At 57.8% G+C, this 19,326-nt stretch overlaps 1 protein-coding gene across 1 annotated transcript in view; it reads right to left on the reverse strand.

The window, feature by feature from the left end:
• Positions 1 to 14,412, reverse strand: part of ATP6V0D1 (ATPase H+ transporting V0 subunit d1) — a 65,363-nt gene extending 50,951 nt beyond the window's left edge. Inside the window, exon 1 of the mRNA XM_064160593.1 lies at positions 14,245 to 14,412. Coding sequence (XP_064016663.1) covers positions 14,245 to 14,374 — 130 coding nt within the window. The 5' untranslated portion in view covers positions 14,375 to 14,412. The remainder of the gene's footprint in view (positions 1 to 14,244) is intronic.
• Between the last annotated feature and the right edge of the window lie 4,914 nt (positions 14,413 to 19,326).

Below are 19,326 nucleotides of genomic sequence, written 5' to 3' on the forward strand. Positions count from 1 at the left end.
CCCCTCTAGAGGCAAGCAGTCAGTGCTGTAGCCTCAGAGGTGCAGCAAACTAACAGGACATCAGTGCAGCCCTGCAGCTCCATTTTTACCCCCTCTAGAAGCAAGAGTCAGTGCTGTAGCCTCAGAGGTGCAGCAAACTAACAGGACATCAGTGCAGCCCTGCAGCTCCATTTTTACCCCCTCTAGAGGCAAGCAGTGAGGGCTGTGACCTCAGAGGTGCAGCAAACTAACAGGACATCAGTGCAGCCCTGCAGCTCCATTTTTACCCCCTCTAGAGGCAAGCAGTGAGGGCTGTGACCTCAGAGGTGCAGCAAACTAACAGGACATCAGTGCAGCCCTGCAGCTCCATTTTTACCCCCTCTAGAAGCAAGCAGTCAGTGCTGTGACCTCAGAGGTGCAGTAAACTAACAGGACATCAGTGCAGCCCTGCAGCTCCATTTTTACCCCCTCTGGAAGCAAGCAGTCAGGGCTGTGACCTCAGAGGTGCAGCAAACTAACAGGACATCAGTGCAGCCCTGCAGCTCCATTTTTACCCCCTCTAGAAGCAAGAGTCAGGGTTGTGACCTCAGAGGTGCAGTAAACTAACAGGACATCAGTGCAGCCCTGCAGCTCCATTTTTACCCCCTCTAGAGGCAAGCAGTCAAGGCTGTGACCTCAGAGGTGCAGCAAACTAACAGGACATCAATGCAGCCCTGCAGCTCCATTTTTACCCCCTCTAGAAGCAAGAGTCAAGGCTGTGACCTCAGAGGTGCAGCAAACTAACAGGACATCAATGCAGCCCTGCAGCTCCATTTTTACCCCCTCTGGAAGCAAGCAGTCAAGGCTGTGACCTCAGAGGTACAGCAAACTAACAGGACATCAATGCAGCCCTGCAGCTCCATTTTTACCCCCTCTGGAAGCAAGCAGTCAGTGCTGTGACCTCAGAGGTGTAGCAAACTAACAGGACATCAATGCAGCCCTGCAGCTCCATTTTTACCCCCTCTAGAAGTATGCAGTCAGTGCTGTGACCTCAGAGGTGCAGCAAACTAACAGGACATCAGTGCAGCCCTGCAGCTCCATTTTTACCCCCTCTAGAAGCAAGCAGTCAGGGCTGTGGCCTCAGAGGTGCAGCAAACTAACAGGACATCAGTGCAGCCCTGCAGCTCCATTTTTACCCCCTCTAGAAGCAAGAGTCAGGGTTGTGGCCTCAGAGGTGCAGCAAACTAACAGGACATCAGTGCACCCCTGCAGCTCCATTTTTACCCCCTCTAGAGGCAAGCAGTCAGGGCTGTGACCTCAGAGGTGCAGTAAACTAACAGGACATCAATGCAGCCCTGCAGCTCCATTTTTACCCCCTCTAGAGGCAAGCAGTCAGGGTTGTGACCTCAGAGGTGCAGCAAACTAACAGGACATCAGTGCAGCCCTGCAGCTCCATTTTTACCCCCTCTAGAAGCAAGCAGTCAGTGCTGTGACCTCAGAGGTGCAGTAAACTAACAGGACATCAGTGCAGCCCTGCAGCTCAATTTTTACCCCCTCTGGAAGCAAGCAGTGAGGGCTGTGACCTCAGAGGTGCAGCAAACTAACAGGACATCAGTGCAGCCCTGCAGCTCCATTTTTACCCCCTCTGGAAGCAAGCAGTGAGGGCTGTGACCTCAGAGGTGCAGCAAACTAACAGGACATCAGTGCAGCCCTGCAGCTCCATTTTTACCCCCTCTAGAGGCAAGCAGTGAGGGCTGTGACCTCAGAGGTGCAGCAAACTAACAGGACATCAGTGCAGCCCTGCAGCTCCATTTTTACCCCCTCTAGAGGCAAGCAGTCAAGGCTGTGACCTCAGAGGTACAGCAAACTAACAGGACATCAATGCAGCCCCTAGAGCAGTGCTTTAAGAGAGGCAAAATAAAGCCACTCCAAAGCAGAGGAAGAGGGCAGGAAACAGCCTCACACTGCAGGAGCTGCCAGCAGAGGAAAAACAACCCCAGAGCACTGCCAGGCTGCCCGGAGCTCCTACCTGCCAGGAAACCCAAACACCTCCTGATGAGGGGCAGAGCCCAAACAAGGGCTGAAGTTGCAGCAGTGCTGAGAGGATGACCTCAGCTGCTGCTTGAAGTTTAGCTGGGAGAAGCCATGAAGCAGCTCCCTGCCCGCTAAAGGAGGCCAGAACAAACAGCAAGGAGCCTCTGCTGAACCCTGCAGGAAGCCAGAGACCGCAGTGTTTGTTTGCTACCATGATTTAGAAAGCCATGGAAGTGCCACCTTTCTTCCAGTGAATAATGTTTTCCTTGAGCCTCTTATGATAGCACAGCCCCACTCAGCAGCCACACTCACTGGTGACAGTGCAGGACACAGCCCCAGGATTAGCAGGGCAGCATTTTGGCTGTGTCTGCGCTGCTGCCCGAGCAGCCACAGGACAGCAATGGTCTGTACCCCCCCTCCAGGGTCTCATTGCTGCCACACATCTGATCAGTGAAAGCTCCTGGGAGGACAGAGTCACACATCCCTCACAGTCCCAGCAAGGGTCAGCTCTCCACAAAGGCCTCCTAGGCACCAGGAGACAAAGGGCATCATCACTGTGCTCCCCCAAGGTCCCTGCTGTGCTATGGCTTGGATTCTACACCCACTGAGTTCAGACTGAAACACCATTAAAGCTCAAGATGGATCTAAGCACAGCCACACTTAGAGTCATAGAACTGTCAGGGTTGGAAGGGACCCCGAGGATCATCCAGTTCCAACTCCCCTGCCATGGGTAAGGACACCTCACACTAGAGCAGGTTGCCCAGAGCCACATCCAGCCTGGCCTTAAACACCTCCAGCGATGAGGCTTCCACCACCTCCCTGGGCAACCTGTGCCAGTCTCTCACCACCTTCATGCTGAAGAACTTCTTCCTAACATCCAATCTGGATCTAACCACTTCTAGTTTTGCTCCATTCCCCCCAGTCCTATCACCATCTAACAGTCATAAAAGTCCCTCCCCAGCTTTCCTGTAGCCCCCTTCAGACACTGGGAGGCCACAATAAGCCTTCTCCAGACTGAGCAGCCCCAACTCCCTCAGTCTGACTCCATAGAGAGGTGTTCCAGCCCTCTGACCTCAGCACCACTCCTTGCTGGGCTGTACAAAGCCATTATCGAGTTGTTAAGGCTGGAAGAATCCTTTAAGAACCTTGAGCCCAGCTGTAAACCCAGCACTGCCTGGGCACCACTGCACCACACCTACAGTGCCTTGAAACCACTCCAGGGACAGAAACTCCACCATTGCCCTGGGCAGCCTGGGCCAGAGGAAGAAATTGTTTCTCATGTCCAACCTGAACCTCCCCTGGAGCAGCCTGAGGCTGTTTCCTCTTGTCCTGTCCCTTGTTCCTCGGGAGAAGAGACCAACTCCCACCAGCTCCAGCTTCCTTTCAGGGAGTTGTAGAGAGCCAGAAGGTCTCCCCCAAGCCTCCAGGCTGAACAAGCCCAGTTTCCTCAGCTGCTCCTCACAAGATTTGTCCTCCAGACCTTTCCCCAGCTTTGTTGCCCTTCTCTGGACCTGCTCTAGCTTCTCAATGGCCTTCTTGGAGTGAGGAGTCCAAAACTGAGCCCAGGATTTGAGGTGTGGCCTCACCAGTGCCCATTACAGGTGCCCAGTGCCCTGTACACAGAGCCCGGTACAATCCCTGTCCTGCTGCTGTTGGCCACACTACTGCTGGTCCAGGCCAGGACGCTGGTAGCCTTTCTGGCCACCTGGGCACAGCCTGACCAGCCTCTGTCAAACAAAACTCCCAGGTCCTTTTTCTGCCAGCCAGTTTCCAGATACTCTGCTCCAAGGCTGAAGCATTCCTGGGGTTGTTGTGGCCCCAGAGCAGGACCTGGTTGCACAGGGAAGGATGGATCCCATTCCTCCCAAACCCAGGAGGGCACACAGAGCTCACACTGTTCTCCACCATGCACCAAGGGGCCAGAAGCACTCCCAGAGATAATCTGTAGCCCTGGAAGCAATGCAACACAAGAGAGGACATGTTAAGATGAAAGAGAAGCCCATCTCCAGCCTTTTGGGTCCCAAACTCCAAGGTCACAGTGATAAGAGAGCAGCAAGAATAGCAGCACAGCCTCCTCCACTCTCCTCTCAGCAAAATGATATGGAGTACACTCTGTAACACCAGAAAGCAAAGGAGGCCTCTGGGGGAGGGCAACAAAAACATCCCTGTGACTATGAAAACAAAAGCAGACTGCACTCAGCAGAAGGCTGATGCACAGAGGACAAGATCTCGCCTTTGTGTGGTTCATGGCTGGACTCTAGGATCCTGGAGGCCTTTTCCAGCTGTAAGGATACCATGATTCTGTGATCTGTTGGCCCAAGAGCCCACAGCTCTGCTCAGGCTGCAATGAGTCTAACTCTCCTGGGGTGAAGCAATGGGAAGAAAGTGTGGCCAGCAGGGACAGGGAAGGGATTCTCCTCCTCTACTCTGCTCTGCTGAGACCCCACCTAGAGTCCTGCATCCAGTGCTGGAGCCCCTGGCACAAGAGGGCTGTGGAGAGGCTGCAGAGTGTCCAGAGCAGGGCCAGGAGGATGCTGAGAGCTGCTGCAGCAGCTCTGCTGTGAGCACAGCCTGAAAGAGTTGGGGCTGTGCAGGCTGCAGCAGAGGAGGCTCCCAGGGGACCTTCTGGTGGCCTTGCAGCATCTGCAGGGGGCTGCAAAAAAGCTGGGGAGGGACTTTGGAGCCTGTGAGGGAGTGGCAGGAGTGGGGGGGATGGAGCAAAGCTGGAGGTGGGGAGAGTGAGGCTGGAGGGGAGGAGGAAGTTGCTGAGCAGGAGAGTGGGGAGAGGCTGGAATGGGTTGCCCAGGGAGGGGGTTGAGGCCCCATGGCTGGAGGTGTTTGAGGCCAGGCTGGCTGAGGCTGTGTGCAGCCTGCTCTAGGGTAGGGTGTCCCTGGGCATGGCAGGGGTTGGCACTGCCTGCTCCTTGTGCTCCCTTCCAACCCTGACAGATTCTATGACACACAGACACTTTACCCCACAGCAGCTCATGCCCTGCCCTCTGTGTGGAGGAAGAGGAGGGAGCAGGAAGGAACTGGGTGTCTGAACACTCTTTAGAGGCATTTGGGACAGCAAAACTTGAGCAATTCACTCCTGGAAGCAAAGCAACCCTGGAAATGCTCCTCAGGACTCAAAACCAACCACCCAATCAGCCCAGTCTTGGTTTATTCCACACCATCCAGGCCTGTATCAAGAGCTCAGTGCTCACTATGCACTGTTGCAGACAGAGAACAGAGCTGTGGCACATGTGAGAATGCCACTGGGGCAGAGCACCATGCCCTCCACCAGGCACTCTAGGACAAGTGTCACCTACTTGCTTCAAGCTCCCTGACTTCATTGTTGCTTTCACCTAGAAATGGAAGCCTGTGAACCAAAGTGAGGTGGTGAAAGAGAACTGCAGTCTTAGAAATCTCTTCTTCTCCCAGCCATCCTTTGCTTCCCACACACACCTTGGGGCTACTCTGCTCTTCCTCAAGCTGATGGGACACAACACCACCACCCTGGGGGGTTAGACAGACAGAGAAATGAAAAACTGGCAGAGGACAAAGGCAGAGCAGAGTGATAACTGCAGGATGAGATGCACAAATCACAGTAGATCACAGTAGATCACAGTAGAATCAGGGTTGGAAGAGACCTCACAGATCATCAAGTCCAATCCTTTACCACAGAGCTCAAGGCCAGACCATGGCACCAAGTGCCACATCCAGTCCTGCCTTGAACAGCTCCAGGGACGGCGACTCCACCACCTCCCCGGGCAGCCCATTCCAGTGTCCAATGACTCTCTCAGGGAAGAACTTTCTCCTCACCTCCAGCCTAAATCTCCCCTGGCACAGCCTGAGGCTGTGTCCTCTCGTTCTGGTGCTGGCCACCTGAGAGAAGAGAGCAACCTCCTCCTGGCCACAACCTCCCCTCAGGTAGCTGTAGACAGCAATAAGGTCACCCCTGAGCCTCCTCTTCTCCAGGCTAACCAATCCCAGCTCCCTCAGCCTCTCCTCGTAGGGCTGTGCTCAAGGCCTCTCCCCAGCCTCGTTGCCCTTCTCTGGACACGCTCAAGCATCTCAATGTCCCTCCTAAACTGGGGGGCCCAGAACTGAACACAGCACTCAAGGTGTGGTCTAACCAGTGCAGAGTACAGGGGCAGAATGACCTCCCTGCTCCTGCTGGCCACACCATTCCTGATGCAGGCCAGGATGCCACTGGCTCTCTTGGCCACCTGGGCACACTGCTGGCTCATGTTCAGGTGGGTATCAATCAGCACCCCCAGATCCCTCTCTGTCTGGCTGCTCTCAGCCACTCTGACCCCAGCCTGTATCTCTGCATGGGGTTGTTGTGGCCAAAGTGCAGCACCCTGCACTTGGAGCTATTGAACTCCATCCCATTGGACTCTGCCCATCTGTCCAGGGGGTCAAGGTCCTGCTTCAGAGCCCTTCTGCCTTCCAGACAAAACACAACAAACCCCTGAGGGAGCTGGGGTTGTTCTGCCTGCAGAAGAGGAGGCTCAGGGCAGAGCTCATTGCTGTCTACAGCTACCTGAAAGGTAGCCAGGTGGGGTTGGGCTCTACTGCCAGGCAACCAGCAACAGAACAAGGGGACACAGTCTCAAGTTGTGCCAGGGGAGGTCTAGGCTGGATAATAATAAGAAGTTGTTGGCAGAGAGAGTGATTGGCATTGGAATGGGCTGCCCAGGGAGGTGGTGGAGTCACCATCCCTGGGGGTGTTCAAGAAAGGCCTGGATGAGGCACTTGGTGCCACAGTCTAGATAACTAGATAGGGCTGGGTGTTAGGTTGGACTGGATGAGCTTGGAGTGGCCATGCCTGGAAGTGTTGAAGGCAAGCCTGGATGGGGCACTGAGTGCCATGGTCTGGTTGGTTGGGCATGGCTGGGTGCTAGGTTGGCACTGAGTGCCATGCTCTGGTTGCTTGGCTAGGGCTGGGTGCTAGGTTGGCACTGAGTGCCATGGTCTGGCTAGTTGGCCAGGACTGGGTGCTGGGTTGGCACTGAGTGCCATGGTCTGGCTGCTTGGCCAGGGCTGGGTGCTAGGTTGGACTGGATGAGCTTGGAGCTCTCCTCCAACCTATTTCAACCTATGCTATCGTATGAGACTAATTGCACAGGCAGCTTGAGCCACAGACAGGACAGACCTCATCCCTCCACGGCCACATCACAAACAAGCAGGTCCTCAGCTGACCCAACTGCCTGTGGAGAGGCACCAGCAGCCACCATGCCAATCACCTCTTTAACACTGGCATGTCACATATAGGTCTGTTTTCTACACTGTGGCTGCAGAAGCAAGAGGAATATTAGCAACAAAAGGCTTGTGAAGGCTGTTTTGGAGGTCAAAAAGTTCCTGTTTCCAAAGAGGATTTGTGCACTCTCCAGCTTCCATGAACTTCCAGCAGCATGGAGCACTGCAGACCAACAGCAATGCCTGCTGAGAACCTCCTGTCCCATAACAAACTCAGCTGCTCAAAAGCAGCATCCTCTGCCCACCTGCACAGACAGCATTTTGGTCCCCAGAGATCACAGAATCCCACACTGGGTTGGGTTGAAAGAGACCTTGCAAGGGCATCTACTCGACCTCCCCTGCAGTCAGCAGAATCACCTACAACTAGAGGAGGTTGCTCAGAGCCTCAGACAACTGGACCTGGATTGGTGCCAGGGATAGGGCATTCCCCTCCTCTCTGGGCAACCTCAGCCAGGCTCTTCCCACCCTCATGTCAAACACAGCTCCAGTCCAAATCCCCCTCTTTCAGTTCAAACCATATCCCATTGGCCTGGCACAACGGGCACTGCTCAAAAGCCTGTCCCCAGCTTTCTTAGGGACCCTCATGATTCTAACAGACCTCTAAGAGTCTGTCTCCAGCTTCCAGGAGCTGGAGACAGGTCACCATCCTTCTGACTGCAGAAATCTGAGCAACTCCTAAGTCTGGCCAGCTGAGAGAGCCTCCACTCCAGAACACAGCAACGCTCACAACACCGAAGCAGAGGGAAGCAGCTCCAAGGCCTTCACTGACATCTTGTGTCAGAAGCAGGAACTGGGGACAGTGAGGGCCAAGTGGGGGCCCAAGAGACACCCAGCACAGGTGGACAGCACACCAGGACCTCTGGCTGAGGTTCAACCACAGCACCAGGAGTTTCTGAGCCAAAAGAAAGGATTGGACACCTAACTGCTGAGAGTTTCATGGGAAAGCTAAAGCCAGAATGGTTCTTATTTCCTTCCCTCAATTCCAGTTATGTTTTCCTGCTCCTTAAAGCCATCTCAGCAATCTTCCTAACCACAGAGAATCAGAATCAAACAGGTTGGAAGAGACCTCCAAGCTCATCCAATCCAACCTAGCACCCAGCCCTGGCCAATCAACCAGACCATGGCACTAAGTGCCCCATCCAGTCTCCCCTTGAACACCTCCAGGGAAGGCAACTCCACCACCTCCCTGGGCAGCCCATTCCAATGCCAATCACTCTCTTTGTGAAGAACTTCCTTCTAACTGTCAGCCTCTTTGGCTCTCTTCTGGACTCAAGCAAGGCATTGTGTGTGGTGAGACAAGCAGAAATGACACAAGAGCAAGATCTCCATCTGCCAGCAGCACTACACCGTCAGGACAGGTCCTGAAGCTGGAAGTCAATGTTTCCAAACCAACCCAAGCACAAGAGAGGGAGCAGCAGCTCAGAACTGGAAGCACAACACTCTGCAAGCAATATCAATACCAGTGGGTAGCCAGGGTCAGCCCCAGGACAACTTTGGTCCTTTGGGATTTCTCCATGGCCAAGTGGACCGACTGCAAGACTGGGATTAGCCACAGAGTCAGGTTCACACACAGGAGCCAGCAGCAAAGACAAAACAGCATCAGTGGTGAAGAATCTGTGAGTATTTTATGCCTGAGTACTTATTTTGGCTGCTACAGACTTGCCACTGCCTGGAATTAGTGCAGACAAGCACCTGGGAGGGCAATGCACATTAAAGAGTCTGTAGAGCACAGGGCACTGAAATAGGAAAGTCAGAATCAAAGGGACAGAGAAAAGAAACAGGCCACAGAGCAGCATCAGTGACCAGGAGCAAGGTTCCTTTGAAGGGAACCCCTCCACAACAGCAAACTAGACTTGGGCACAGAAAGCCAAGTGGAGGAGGAATGAGATTCTGATTGAGGGAGTCCAAGGGAGGGCTGCAAGGATGCTGCAGGGACTGCAGCACTTCCTGGTGAGGGGAGGCTGAGAGCTCTGGGGCTGCTTAGTCTGGAAAGGAGAAGGCTGGGAGGGGATCTGAGCAGTGTCTGTAAGCACCTGAGGGATGGGGGTCAGGAAGGGAGGGACAGCCTCTGCTCACCTGTGCCCTGGCACAGGACAAGGGCAAGGGATGGCAACTGCAGCACAGGAAGTTCCACCTCAACAGGAGGAAGAACTTCTTGAGTGTGAGGGTCCCAGAGCCTGGCACAGGCTGCCCAGAGAGGTTGTGAAGTCTCCTTCCCTGGAGCCTTTCCAGCCCTGTCTGGATGTGTTCCTGTGCAACCTGTGCTGGATTCTCTGCTCCTGCTCTGTCAAGGGGGCTGGAAGATCCCCAGAGGTTCCTTCCAACCTCCACCATGCTGTGATGTCCTGTGAGACTGGCAGTGAGCTTGGAAAAGCCTTCAGGCTCTGAATGAAACCTGAAGGAGCATAGCAGGCACTACCACAGGACAGGACAGTAACAATACCAAACCAAACACAGGGCAACTCCAAACTGACTCGTTCCAAACACAGAGAACACAAGGGAAAGCCAAGATCACACAACTTGGTTCAGAAGCCAAAGAAGGGAGAAAAAGGAGAAGCTACTAGCACAGGCCTTCAATGTAAGTGAAGGTGATAAAGTGACAGGTTAGGGCATGCTGAGTCTTCTGACTAGCTAGAGAGCAGGAATAAAGTGATTTGGGTGGGAAGGGACTTCCAAAGGTCACTCAGCTCAACCCTCTCTGCAGTCAGCAGGGGCACCCTCAACTAGATCAGGATGCCCAGAGCCCTGTTGAGCCTCACACTGAATATCTCCAGGGATGGAAGTTGTTCACCTCCCTGGGCAGTGTTCCAGCATCCTCATGAATACCTCTCACTGCCCTCTTCCAGGCCCTAGGCTCCACAGCAAGAACATCAGACAATGCTGCAAGCAAAGAGCTGTCAGAAAGCCCAGCTAAAAAGGCACTTCTGTTGAAGTAAAATCATGCTGGGTGTTATTAAAGCAGAGGCTGAGGCACATCACAGCATCCTGTTCCCATCCCCTTGTTTAAACATATGAGGGAGCAGCTCTAGGTAACTTGCACCTAGGGTTCAGCTGCTCAAGGTTCCCTCTAGATAGACAATATGAATTTCAATTCATGCTCTGCATCTTTAGTCAATCCTCTTCCATCTCTTTACTGATGCTCCGGAGCAGGGCATTGAGTACAGCAGCAGTAACTTTGCAGATGACACCAAGCCAGGAGCAGCTGTGGAGCTGTTGAAGGGCAGCAGAGCCCTGCAGAGGGACCTGGGCAGGCTGCATGGGTGGGCAGAGGCCAAGGGGATGAGAGTGAAGAAGGCCAAGGGCAGGTTGTGCACTTTGGCCACAGCAGCCCCAAGCAGCAGTGCAGGCTGGGGCCAGAGGGGCTGAGAGCAGGCAGGCAGAGAGGGCCCTGGGGGTGCTGTGAGAGAGCAGCTGCAGAGGAGGCAGCAGTGTGCCCAGGTGGGCAGCAGAGCCAGTGGCATCCTGGGCTGGCTGAGGAGCAGTGTGGGCAGCAGGAGAAGGGAGGTTCTTGTGCCCCTGTGCCCAGCCCTGCTCAGGCCAGCCCTGGAGTGCTGTGTCCAGCTGTGGGCTCCTGAATTGCAGAGAGCTGCTGAGGTGCTGGAAGGTGCTGAGAGAAGGGCAGCAAGGCTGGGGAGGGGCCTGGAGCACAGCCCTGTGAGGAGAGGCTGAGGGAGCTGGGGGGGTGCAGGCTGCAGCAGAGGAGGCTCAGGGCAGAGCTGATTGCTGCCTGCAGCTGCCTGCAGGGAGGCTGTAGCCAGGTGGGGTTGGGCTCTGGTGCCAGGCAGGCAGCAGCAGCAGAAGGGGCCCCAGGCTGAAGCTGTGGCAGGGCAGGTGTGGGCTGGCTGTGAGGAGGAAGCTCCTGGCACAGAGAGTGATTGGCACTGGCATGGGCTGCCCAGGGAGGTGGTGGAGTGGCTGTGGCTGGAGGGGTTGGAGCCAAGGCTGGCTGGGCACTGAGTGCCATGGTGTGGTTGTTTGGGCAGGGCTGGGTGCTAGGTTGGCACTGAGTGCCATGGTCTGGTTGGTTGGGCAGGGCTGGGTGCTAGGTTGGCACTGAGTGCCATGGTGTGGTTGATTGGGCAGGGCTGGGTGCTAGGTTGGCACTGAGTGCCACGGTGTGGTTGTTTGGGCAGGGCTGGGTGCTAGGTTGGCACTGAGTGCCATGCTCTGGTTGCTTGCCCAGGGCTGGGTGCTAGGTTGGGTTGGATGAGCTGGGAGATGTCTTCCACCCTGGTTTGATTCTATGATTCAGTTGCTCAGCAGTGGTCACCTGGTTAAAACTGACTCAATAACTGCAGCCCCAATGAGCAGAGCAGTCACTATCTCTGGACATATTTCTAAGCCTACTTCCACAGAGACCTGGTTTTGATCTCTGTGAGCTGTGATGCAGGTCCTGGGCACCAGCCACTGAAAACTGTGAGACAAGTCACTGACACAGGACAAGTTTAGCACTGATTAATCAAGATGATGAGTATCACAAGAGCAAAAAATGTCACAGCTCTCCAGGTTTAGAGGCACTGGCAGAGGGAAAAGGCAATGGCTGGACACTAAAGTGAAGAGACCTCAAGATTACAGGCAATGGGCAACTCAGCAGGGCACTTATGAAGAGCTGCACTGGATTTTTCCCACCAGCAATCCTTTGGTAACAGCAAATACTTCCCTAGGTGACCTGACCTGCTCAAAGACTGCTCATGGCTGCCAGGGGTTAAGCTGTATTATAGAATCATAGAATGGTTTAGGTTGGAAGGGAGCTCAAAGCACAGCCAGTTCCAAACCCCTGCCCCAGGCAGAGACATCTTCCACTAGAACAGGTTGCTCAAGGCCTCATCCAACCTGGCCTTGAACACCTCCAGGTTCAAAGATCACATTGGGTGATTCTGTGCTCCACAACCTCCCAGGGCAACCTGTGCCTGGCTCTCACCACCCTCACTGCCAAGAACCCTTTCCCAACATCCAGTTTCAATCTCCTCTCTGCCACTTCAAACCCATTCCTCCTCCTCCTCTCATTCCCAGACCTTGTCACCAGTCCCTCCCCAGCCTTCCTGTAGCTTCCTTCAGCTCCTGCAAGGCCACTCCAAGGTCTCCTCCAAGCCTTCTCTTCTCCAGGCTGCAGAGCCCCAACTCTCTCAGCCTGTGCTCACAGCAGAGCTGCTGCAGCCCTCTCAGCATCTTGGTGGCCTCCTCTGCACTGGCTCCAACACTTCCATGTCCAGCTTGTGTTGGGGGCTCCAGAGCTGCCCCCAGGACTGCAGGTGAGGTCTGAGGAGAGCAGAGCCAAGGGGCAGAATCCCCTCCCTTGCCCTGTGCCCACACTGCTCTGGCTGCAGCCCAGCACAGGGTTGTGTCTGAGCTGCACTCACACTGCAGGCTCCTGTTGAGCTTTTCCTCACCCCACACCCCCAGGTCCTGTTCCTCAGGGCTGCTCTCAGCTCCTGCTGAGCCTTTCCTCACCCCACACCCCCAGGTCCTGTTCCTCTGGGCTGTTCTCAGCTCCTGTTGAGCTTTTCCTCACCCCACACCCCCAGGTCCTGTTCCTCAGAGCTGCTCTCAGCTCCTGTTGAGCCTTTCCTCACCCCACACCCCCAGGTCCTGTTCCTCAGAGCTGCTCTCAGCTCCTGTTGAGCTTTTCCTCACCCCACACCCCCAGGTCCTGCTCCTCAGAGTTGCTATCAGCTCCTGTTGAGCCTTTCCTCACCCCACACCCCCAGGTCCTGTTCCTCAGAGCTGCTCTCAGCTCCTGTTGAGCTTTTCCTCACCCCACACCCCCAGGTCCTGTTCCTCAGAGCTGCTCTCAGCTCCTGTTGAGCTTTTCCTCACCCCACACCCCCAGGTCCTGTTCCTCAGAGCTGCTCTCAGCTCCTGTTGAGCCTTTCCTCACCCCACACCCCCAGGTCCTGTTCCTCAGAGCTGCTCTCAGCTCCTGTTGAGCTTTTCCTCACCCCACACCCCCAGGTCCTGTTCCTCAGAGCTGCTCTCAGCTCCTGTTGAGCTTTTCCTCACCCCACACCCCCAGGTCCTGCTCCTCAGAGTTGCTCTCAGCTCCTGTTGAGCTTTTCCTCACCTCAGACCCCCAGGTCCTGTTCCTCAGGGCTGCTCTCAGCCATTCCCTACCCAGCCTGGAGCTGTGCCTGGGATTGCTCCCACCCAGCAAAATTATTTCTGGCCTCAGAAAGGCTTCCCGAGCTGCCTGCCGTTTAGGAAGTGAAAGCAGAACCGAAGGCTCAGCAGCAGCCTGCCCGGCCCTCCTGACTCCCAGCACTGCCAGACCCGCACCGCAGCTCTGAGGCCGCCTCACGAAGGCACCGAGAGCTTCCCTGCACCGCGGCTGCCATCGCAAGGGAAACTGAGCCAGCGGAGCTCGGGGGGCGCAGCCGGGGGGAGGCAGATGGGGAGGGGAGGCCCATGGGGAGGGGAGGCCCAAGCGCCTTGCTGCGCCCGGGCACGAAGAGGGGACAGAACCGCCGGCGGCTCTCTGCCCCGCGATGGCGCAGTCCCTGACCGCCCCGTCGGCCCTTCAGCCTCAGCCCAGCCGAGCTCAGCCTCAGCCCAGCCGAGCTCCAGCCTCAGCCCAGCCGAGCTCCAGCCTCAGCCCAGCCGAGCTCCAGCCTCAGCCCAGCCGAGCCCAGCCTCAGCGACCCGAGCTCAGCCTCATCCCACCCGAGCTCAGCCTCACCCACCCGAGCTTCAGCCTCATCCCACCCGAGCTCCAGCCTCACCCACCCGAGCTCAGCCTCATCCCACCCGAGCTCAGCCTCACCCCAACCGAGCTCAGCCTCACCCACCCGAGCTCAGCCTCACCCACCCGAGCTCAGCCTCATCCCACCCGAGCTCAGCCTCACCCCACCCGAGCTCAGCCCCATCCCACCCGAGCTCCAGCCTCACCCACCCGAGCTCAGCCTCACCCACCCGCGCCGCCCCCGCAGGCCCTTCCCTCAGCACGCAGGACGCCGTGGGGGGGGGGGGGGTGATGGCGCTCCCGCCCGCTCCCGGAGCTCCCGCCCCGCTCACCCTCCAGGCTCTCGCACTGCACCAGGTTGACGTAGTCGCCTTGCCGGAGCACGCCGGCTTTGAAGCCGCGCACCAGGCCCTCCAGGTAGCCGTTATCGACGTTAAAGTAGAGCTCGGGGAACGACGACATGGCGGCGGCGGCGGCGGCGCAGGGACCGGCCGCTCACGTGACCCGCGCCGCACGTGACCCGCGACCGGGCGGGACCCGCCCCGCCCCGCCCCTCCCCGGCGGCCCCGGCGGGGGCGGGAGAGGCTGCGGGAGAGGCTGCGGGAGAGGCTGCGGGGGGATGGAGGAGCAGAGCTGCGGGAGAGGCTGCGGGGATGAAGGAGCAGAGCTGCGGGAGAGGCTGCGGGGATGAAGGAGCAGAGCTGCGGGAGAGGCTGCGGGGATGAAGGAGCAGAGCTGTGGGAGAGGCTGCGGGGATGAAGGAGCAGAGCTGCGGGAGAGGCTGCGGGGATGGAGGGGCAGGGGTGCGGGAGAGGCTGCGGGAGAGGCTACGGGGATGGAGGAGCAGAGCTGCGGGAGAGGCTGCGGGGATGGAGGGGCAGGGGTGCGGGAGAGGCTGCGGGAGAGGCTGCGGGAGAGGCTGCGGGGATGGAGGAGCAGAGCTGCGGGAGAGGCTGCGGGAGAGGCTGTGGGGATGAAGGAGCAGAGCTGCGGGAGAGGCTGCGGGGGGATGGAGGAGCAGGGGTGCGGGAGAGGCTGCGGGGATGGAGGAGCTGCGGGGATGGAGGAGCAGGGCTGCGGGGATGGAGGAGCAGGGGTGCGGGAGAGGCTGCGGAGATGTAGGAGCAGGGGAGCAGGAGAGGCTGCGGGGATGGAGGAGCAGGGGAGCGGGAGAGGCTGCAGGGATGGAGGAGCAGGGGTGCGGGAGAGGCTGCGGGAGAGGCTGCAGGGATGGAGGAGCAGGGGAGCGGGAGAGGCTGCAGGGATGGAGGAGCAGGGGTGCGGGGATGGAGGAGCAGGGGTGCGGGAGAGGCTGCGGAGATGTAGGAGCAGGGGAGCAGGAGAGGCTGCGGGGATGGAGGAGCAGGGCTGCGGGGATGGAGGAGCAGGGGTGCGGGAGAGGCTGCGGAGATGTAGGAGCAGGGGAGCAGGAGAGGCTGCGGGGATGGAGGAGCAGGGGAGCGGGAGAGGCTGCAGGGATGGAGGAGCAGGGGTGCGGGAGAGGCTGCGGGAGAGGCTGCAGGGATGGAGGAGCAGGGGAGCGGGAGAGGCTGCAGGGATGGAGGAGCAGGGGTGCGGGAGAGGCTGCGGGAGAGGCTGCAGGGATGGAGGAGCAGGGGAGCGGGAGAGGCTGCGGGGATGGAGGAGCAGGGGTGCAGGAGAGGCTGCGGGGATGGAGGAGCAGGGGTGCGGGAGAGGCTGCGGGGGGATGGAGGAGCAGGGGTGCAGGAGAGGCTGCGGGGATGGAGGAGCAGGGGTGCAGGAGAGGCTGCGGGGATGGAGGAGCAGGGCTGCAGTGGCGCCGGTCCGGGGGGTGCACGGCAAGTCCCCGGCCCCAGCCTTGTGTCTCTTCCTTCCCAGGAGAGCAGTGTGAAACATCTCCCTCGGGCCTAAGCTCTGCTCAGATCTCATCCCCAGTCCTGCCTGCAGCTCTGCTGGCCCCAGCACAAGCAGGGCACAGAGGAGGGCACAGAGGTGGTGCCAGGGCTGGAGCAGCTCTGCTGTGGGCACTGCTGAGGGAGCTGGGGGGGTGCAGCCTGCAGAGGAGAAGGCTCCAGGGGCACCTCAGAGCTGCTGCCAGGGCCTGAAGGGAGCCTGCAGGGAGGCTGCAGAGAGCCTTTGGCTGAGGGGGGCTGAGGCAGGCCAAGGGGCAATGGTTTGGAGCTGAGGCAGAGCAGGCTGAGAGTGGAGCTGGGGAAGGAGTTGTGCAGTGTGAGGGAGGTGAGAGCCTGGCACAGGCTGCCCAGGGAGGCTGTGGCTGCCTCCTGCCTGGAGGTGCTCAAGGCCAGGCTGGATGAGACCTTGAGCAGCCAGGTGTAGCTGAGAGGTGTCCTTGCCCATGGCAGGGGGATGGAGTGGATGACCTGTGGAAGTCTCTTCCAACCCATGCCACACTTTGAGTTTCTTTCTGCAGGGAATTATGGAATGGTTTGTGTGGTAAGGGACCCTTAAAGCTCATCTGGTCCAACTCCCATGCATGCAACAGGGACATCTGCAGCTAGAGCAGGTTGCTCACAGCCACCACCAACCTCACCTGTAATGGTGCCAGCCATAAGGCATCTGACACCTCTCTGGGCAACCCAAACCAGGCTCTCCCCACCCTCAGTGTCAAAACTTTCTTCCTTCTCTCCACTATCAATCTCCCTCTTGCAGTTCAAAGCATCACCCCTTGGCCTGGCACAACAGAATCATAGAATGAACCAGGTTGGAAGAGACCTCCAAGCTCAGCCACTGCAACCTAGCACCCACTTCTAGCCAGTCAACCAGAGCATGGCACTCAGTGCCAACCTAGCACCCAGCCCTGCCCAAACAACCACACCATGGCACTCAGTGCCAACCTAGCACCCAGCCCTGCCCAAACAACCACACCATGGCACTCAGTGCCCAGACAGCCTTGGCTCCAACCCCTCCAGCCACAGCCACTCCACCACCTCCCTGGGCAGCCCATGCCAGTGCCAATCACTCTCTCTGCCAGCAGCTTCCTCCTCACAGCCAGCCCACACCTGCCCTGCCACAGCTTCAGCCTGGGGCCCCTTCTGCTGCTGCTGCCTGCCTGGCACCAGAGCCCAACCCCACCTGGCTACAGCCTCCCTGCAGGCAGCTGCAGGCAGCAATCAGCTCTGCCCTGAGCCTCCTCTGCTGCAGCCTGCACCCCCCCAGCTCCCTCAGCCTCTCCTCACAGGGCTCTGCTCCAGAACTGCTCAAAAGTCTGTCCCCAGCTTTCTTAGAAGCCCTTTCAGCACTTCGAGGCCACCAGGTGTCCCTGGAGCCTTCTGCAGGCTGAACACTCCCAACTCTTCCAGTCTGACCTTACAGAAGTACCCTTCCAGCTCTGCCAGCACTGCTGTGGCCTCCTCTGGCCCTGCTCTAACAGTCTGTGCTGTGCTGAGGACTCCAAAGCTGCCTCAGCACTGCAGGGGAGGTCTCAGCAGAGGGACAGAATCCCTTTCCTGCCCCTGATGCCCAGGGTGTGGCTGGGGCCAGGCTGGCAGCACTTATCATAGAGTCATAGATCAGGCAGGGTTGGGAGGGAGCACAAGGATCAGGCAATGCCAACCCCTGCCATGCCCAGGGACACCCTACCCCAGAGCAGGCTGCACACAGCCTCAGCCAGCCTGGCCTCAAACACCTCCAGCCATGGGGCCTCAACCCCCTCCCTGGGCAACCCATTCCAGCCTCTCCCCACTCTCCTGCTCAGCAACTTCCTCCTCCCCTCCAGCCTCACTCTCCCCACCTCCAGCTTTGCTCCATCCCCCCCACTCCTGCCACTCTCTGTCTAAAAAGCCTCTCCCCAGCTATTTTGCAGTGCTGGTTCCAGCTTTGCACTCCCAGCACCCCCACACCCTTGGGGCTGCTCTCCAGCCCTTCATCCCCAGCCTAGGTTGATACCCAGGGTTGGTTTGTTGAAGCTCATGAGTTTTACACAGTCCCATTTCTTGAGCTTGCCCAGGTGCCTCTGGATGGATTCCATCCCTCAGGAGCACCAGCTGCAGCTCTCAGCCTGTTGTCCCCTGCAGACCTGCTGAGGGTGCACTTGATCCTGCTGTCCATGTCATTGATGGAGACAACTAAACAGTATTGGTTGCAGTGCAGACCCTGAGGGACACCACTTCTGTGCCTCCACAGGCATGATTTACCCCCTGAGCAGGTTAGTCATGCCTGAAGTGGTGAGCTGTGCTGGCTGCCTCCATACTGCAAGGACCTTCCTGCTCACTGGGGTTGACAGAGTCCTTGGGTATAAAGCACCTTGGACCACCACGACTGATTATGGCAGGGTGAGGAAAACACTGGCCCAGGTTACCCAGAGTTGTGGTAGGTGCCCCATCCCTGAACTCCAAGTGCTGGTGCTGCACTTTGGCCACAGCAACCCCATGCAGAGATACAGGCTGGGGTCAGAGTGGCTGAGAGCAGCCAGACAGAGAGGGTTCTGGGGGTGCTGATTGATACCCACCTGAACATGAGCCAGCAGTGTGCCCAGGTGGCCAAGAGAGCCAGTGGCATCCTGGCCTGCATCAGGAATGGTGTGGCCAGCAGGAGCAGGGAGGTCATTCTGCCCCTGTACTCTGCACTGGTTAGACCACACCTTGAGTACTGTGTTCAGTTCTGGGCCCCCCAGTTTAGGAAGGACATTGAGATGCTTGAGCGTGTCCAGAGAAGGGCGACGAGGCTGGGGAGAGGCCTTGAGCACAGCCCTAGGAGGAGAGGCTGAGGGAGCTGGGATTGGTTAGCCTGGAGAAGAGGAGGCTCAGGGGAGACCTTATTGCTGTCTACAACTACCTGAGGGGTGGTTGTGGCCAGGAGGAGGTTGCTCTCTTCTCTCAGGTGGCCAGCACCAGAACAAGAGGACACAGCCTCAGGCTGTGCCAGGGGAGATTTAGGCTGGAGGTGAGGAGAAAGTTCTTCCCTGAGAGAGTCATTGGGCACTGGAATGGGCTGCCCAGGGAGGTGGTGGAGTCGCCGTCCCTGGAGCTGTTCAAGGCAGGACTGGACGTGGCACTTGGTGCCATGGTCTGGCCTTGAGCTCTGTGCTAAAGGGTTGGACTTGGTGAGCTGTGAGGTCTCTTCCAACCCTGGTGATGCTGTGTGAAGTGTTTCAGGTCAAGGCTCTGAGCAACCTGCTCCGCTGCAGATGTTCCTGCTCCCTGCAGAGGGCTTGCACTCGACAGCCTTTAAAGGTCCCTTCCAACCCAACCCAAACTGTGACTTACTAGAACAGAAGCAAAGCTCCCAGCACAGCCCCAATGTCGCCTCTTGAAGCACCACTCCTGCTGAGTGACCACACATCCAACTAGGAATGGCCTCTGCAGGAGCTGCTCTGGATAAAACTCCCTCTTTGGGACGTGGAGCTGCCCTGCACCCTCGGCCGTGCAGCTGTGGTGCCCGTCTGGGTGCGGGTACCCTCCTCTCACTGCTGC

Source organism: Pogoniulus pusillus, chromosome 20 (assembly GCF_015220805.1).
Source record: "Pogoniulus pusillus isolate bPogPus1 chromosome 20, bPogPus1.pri, whole genome shotgun sequence".
Lineage (NCBI taxonomy): Eukaryota > Metazoa > Chordata > Aves > Piciformes > Lybiidae > Pogoniulus > Pogoniulus pusillus.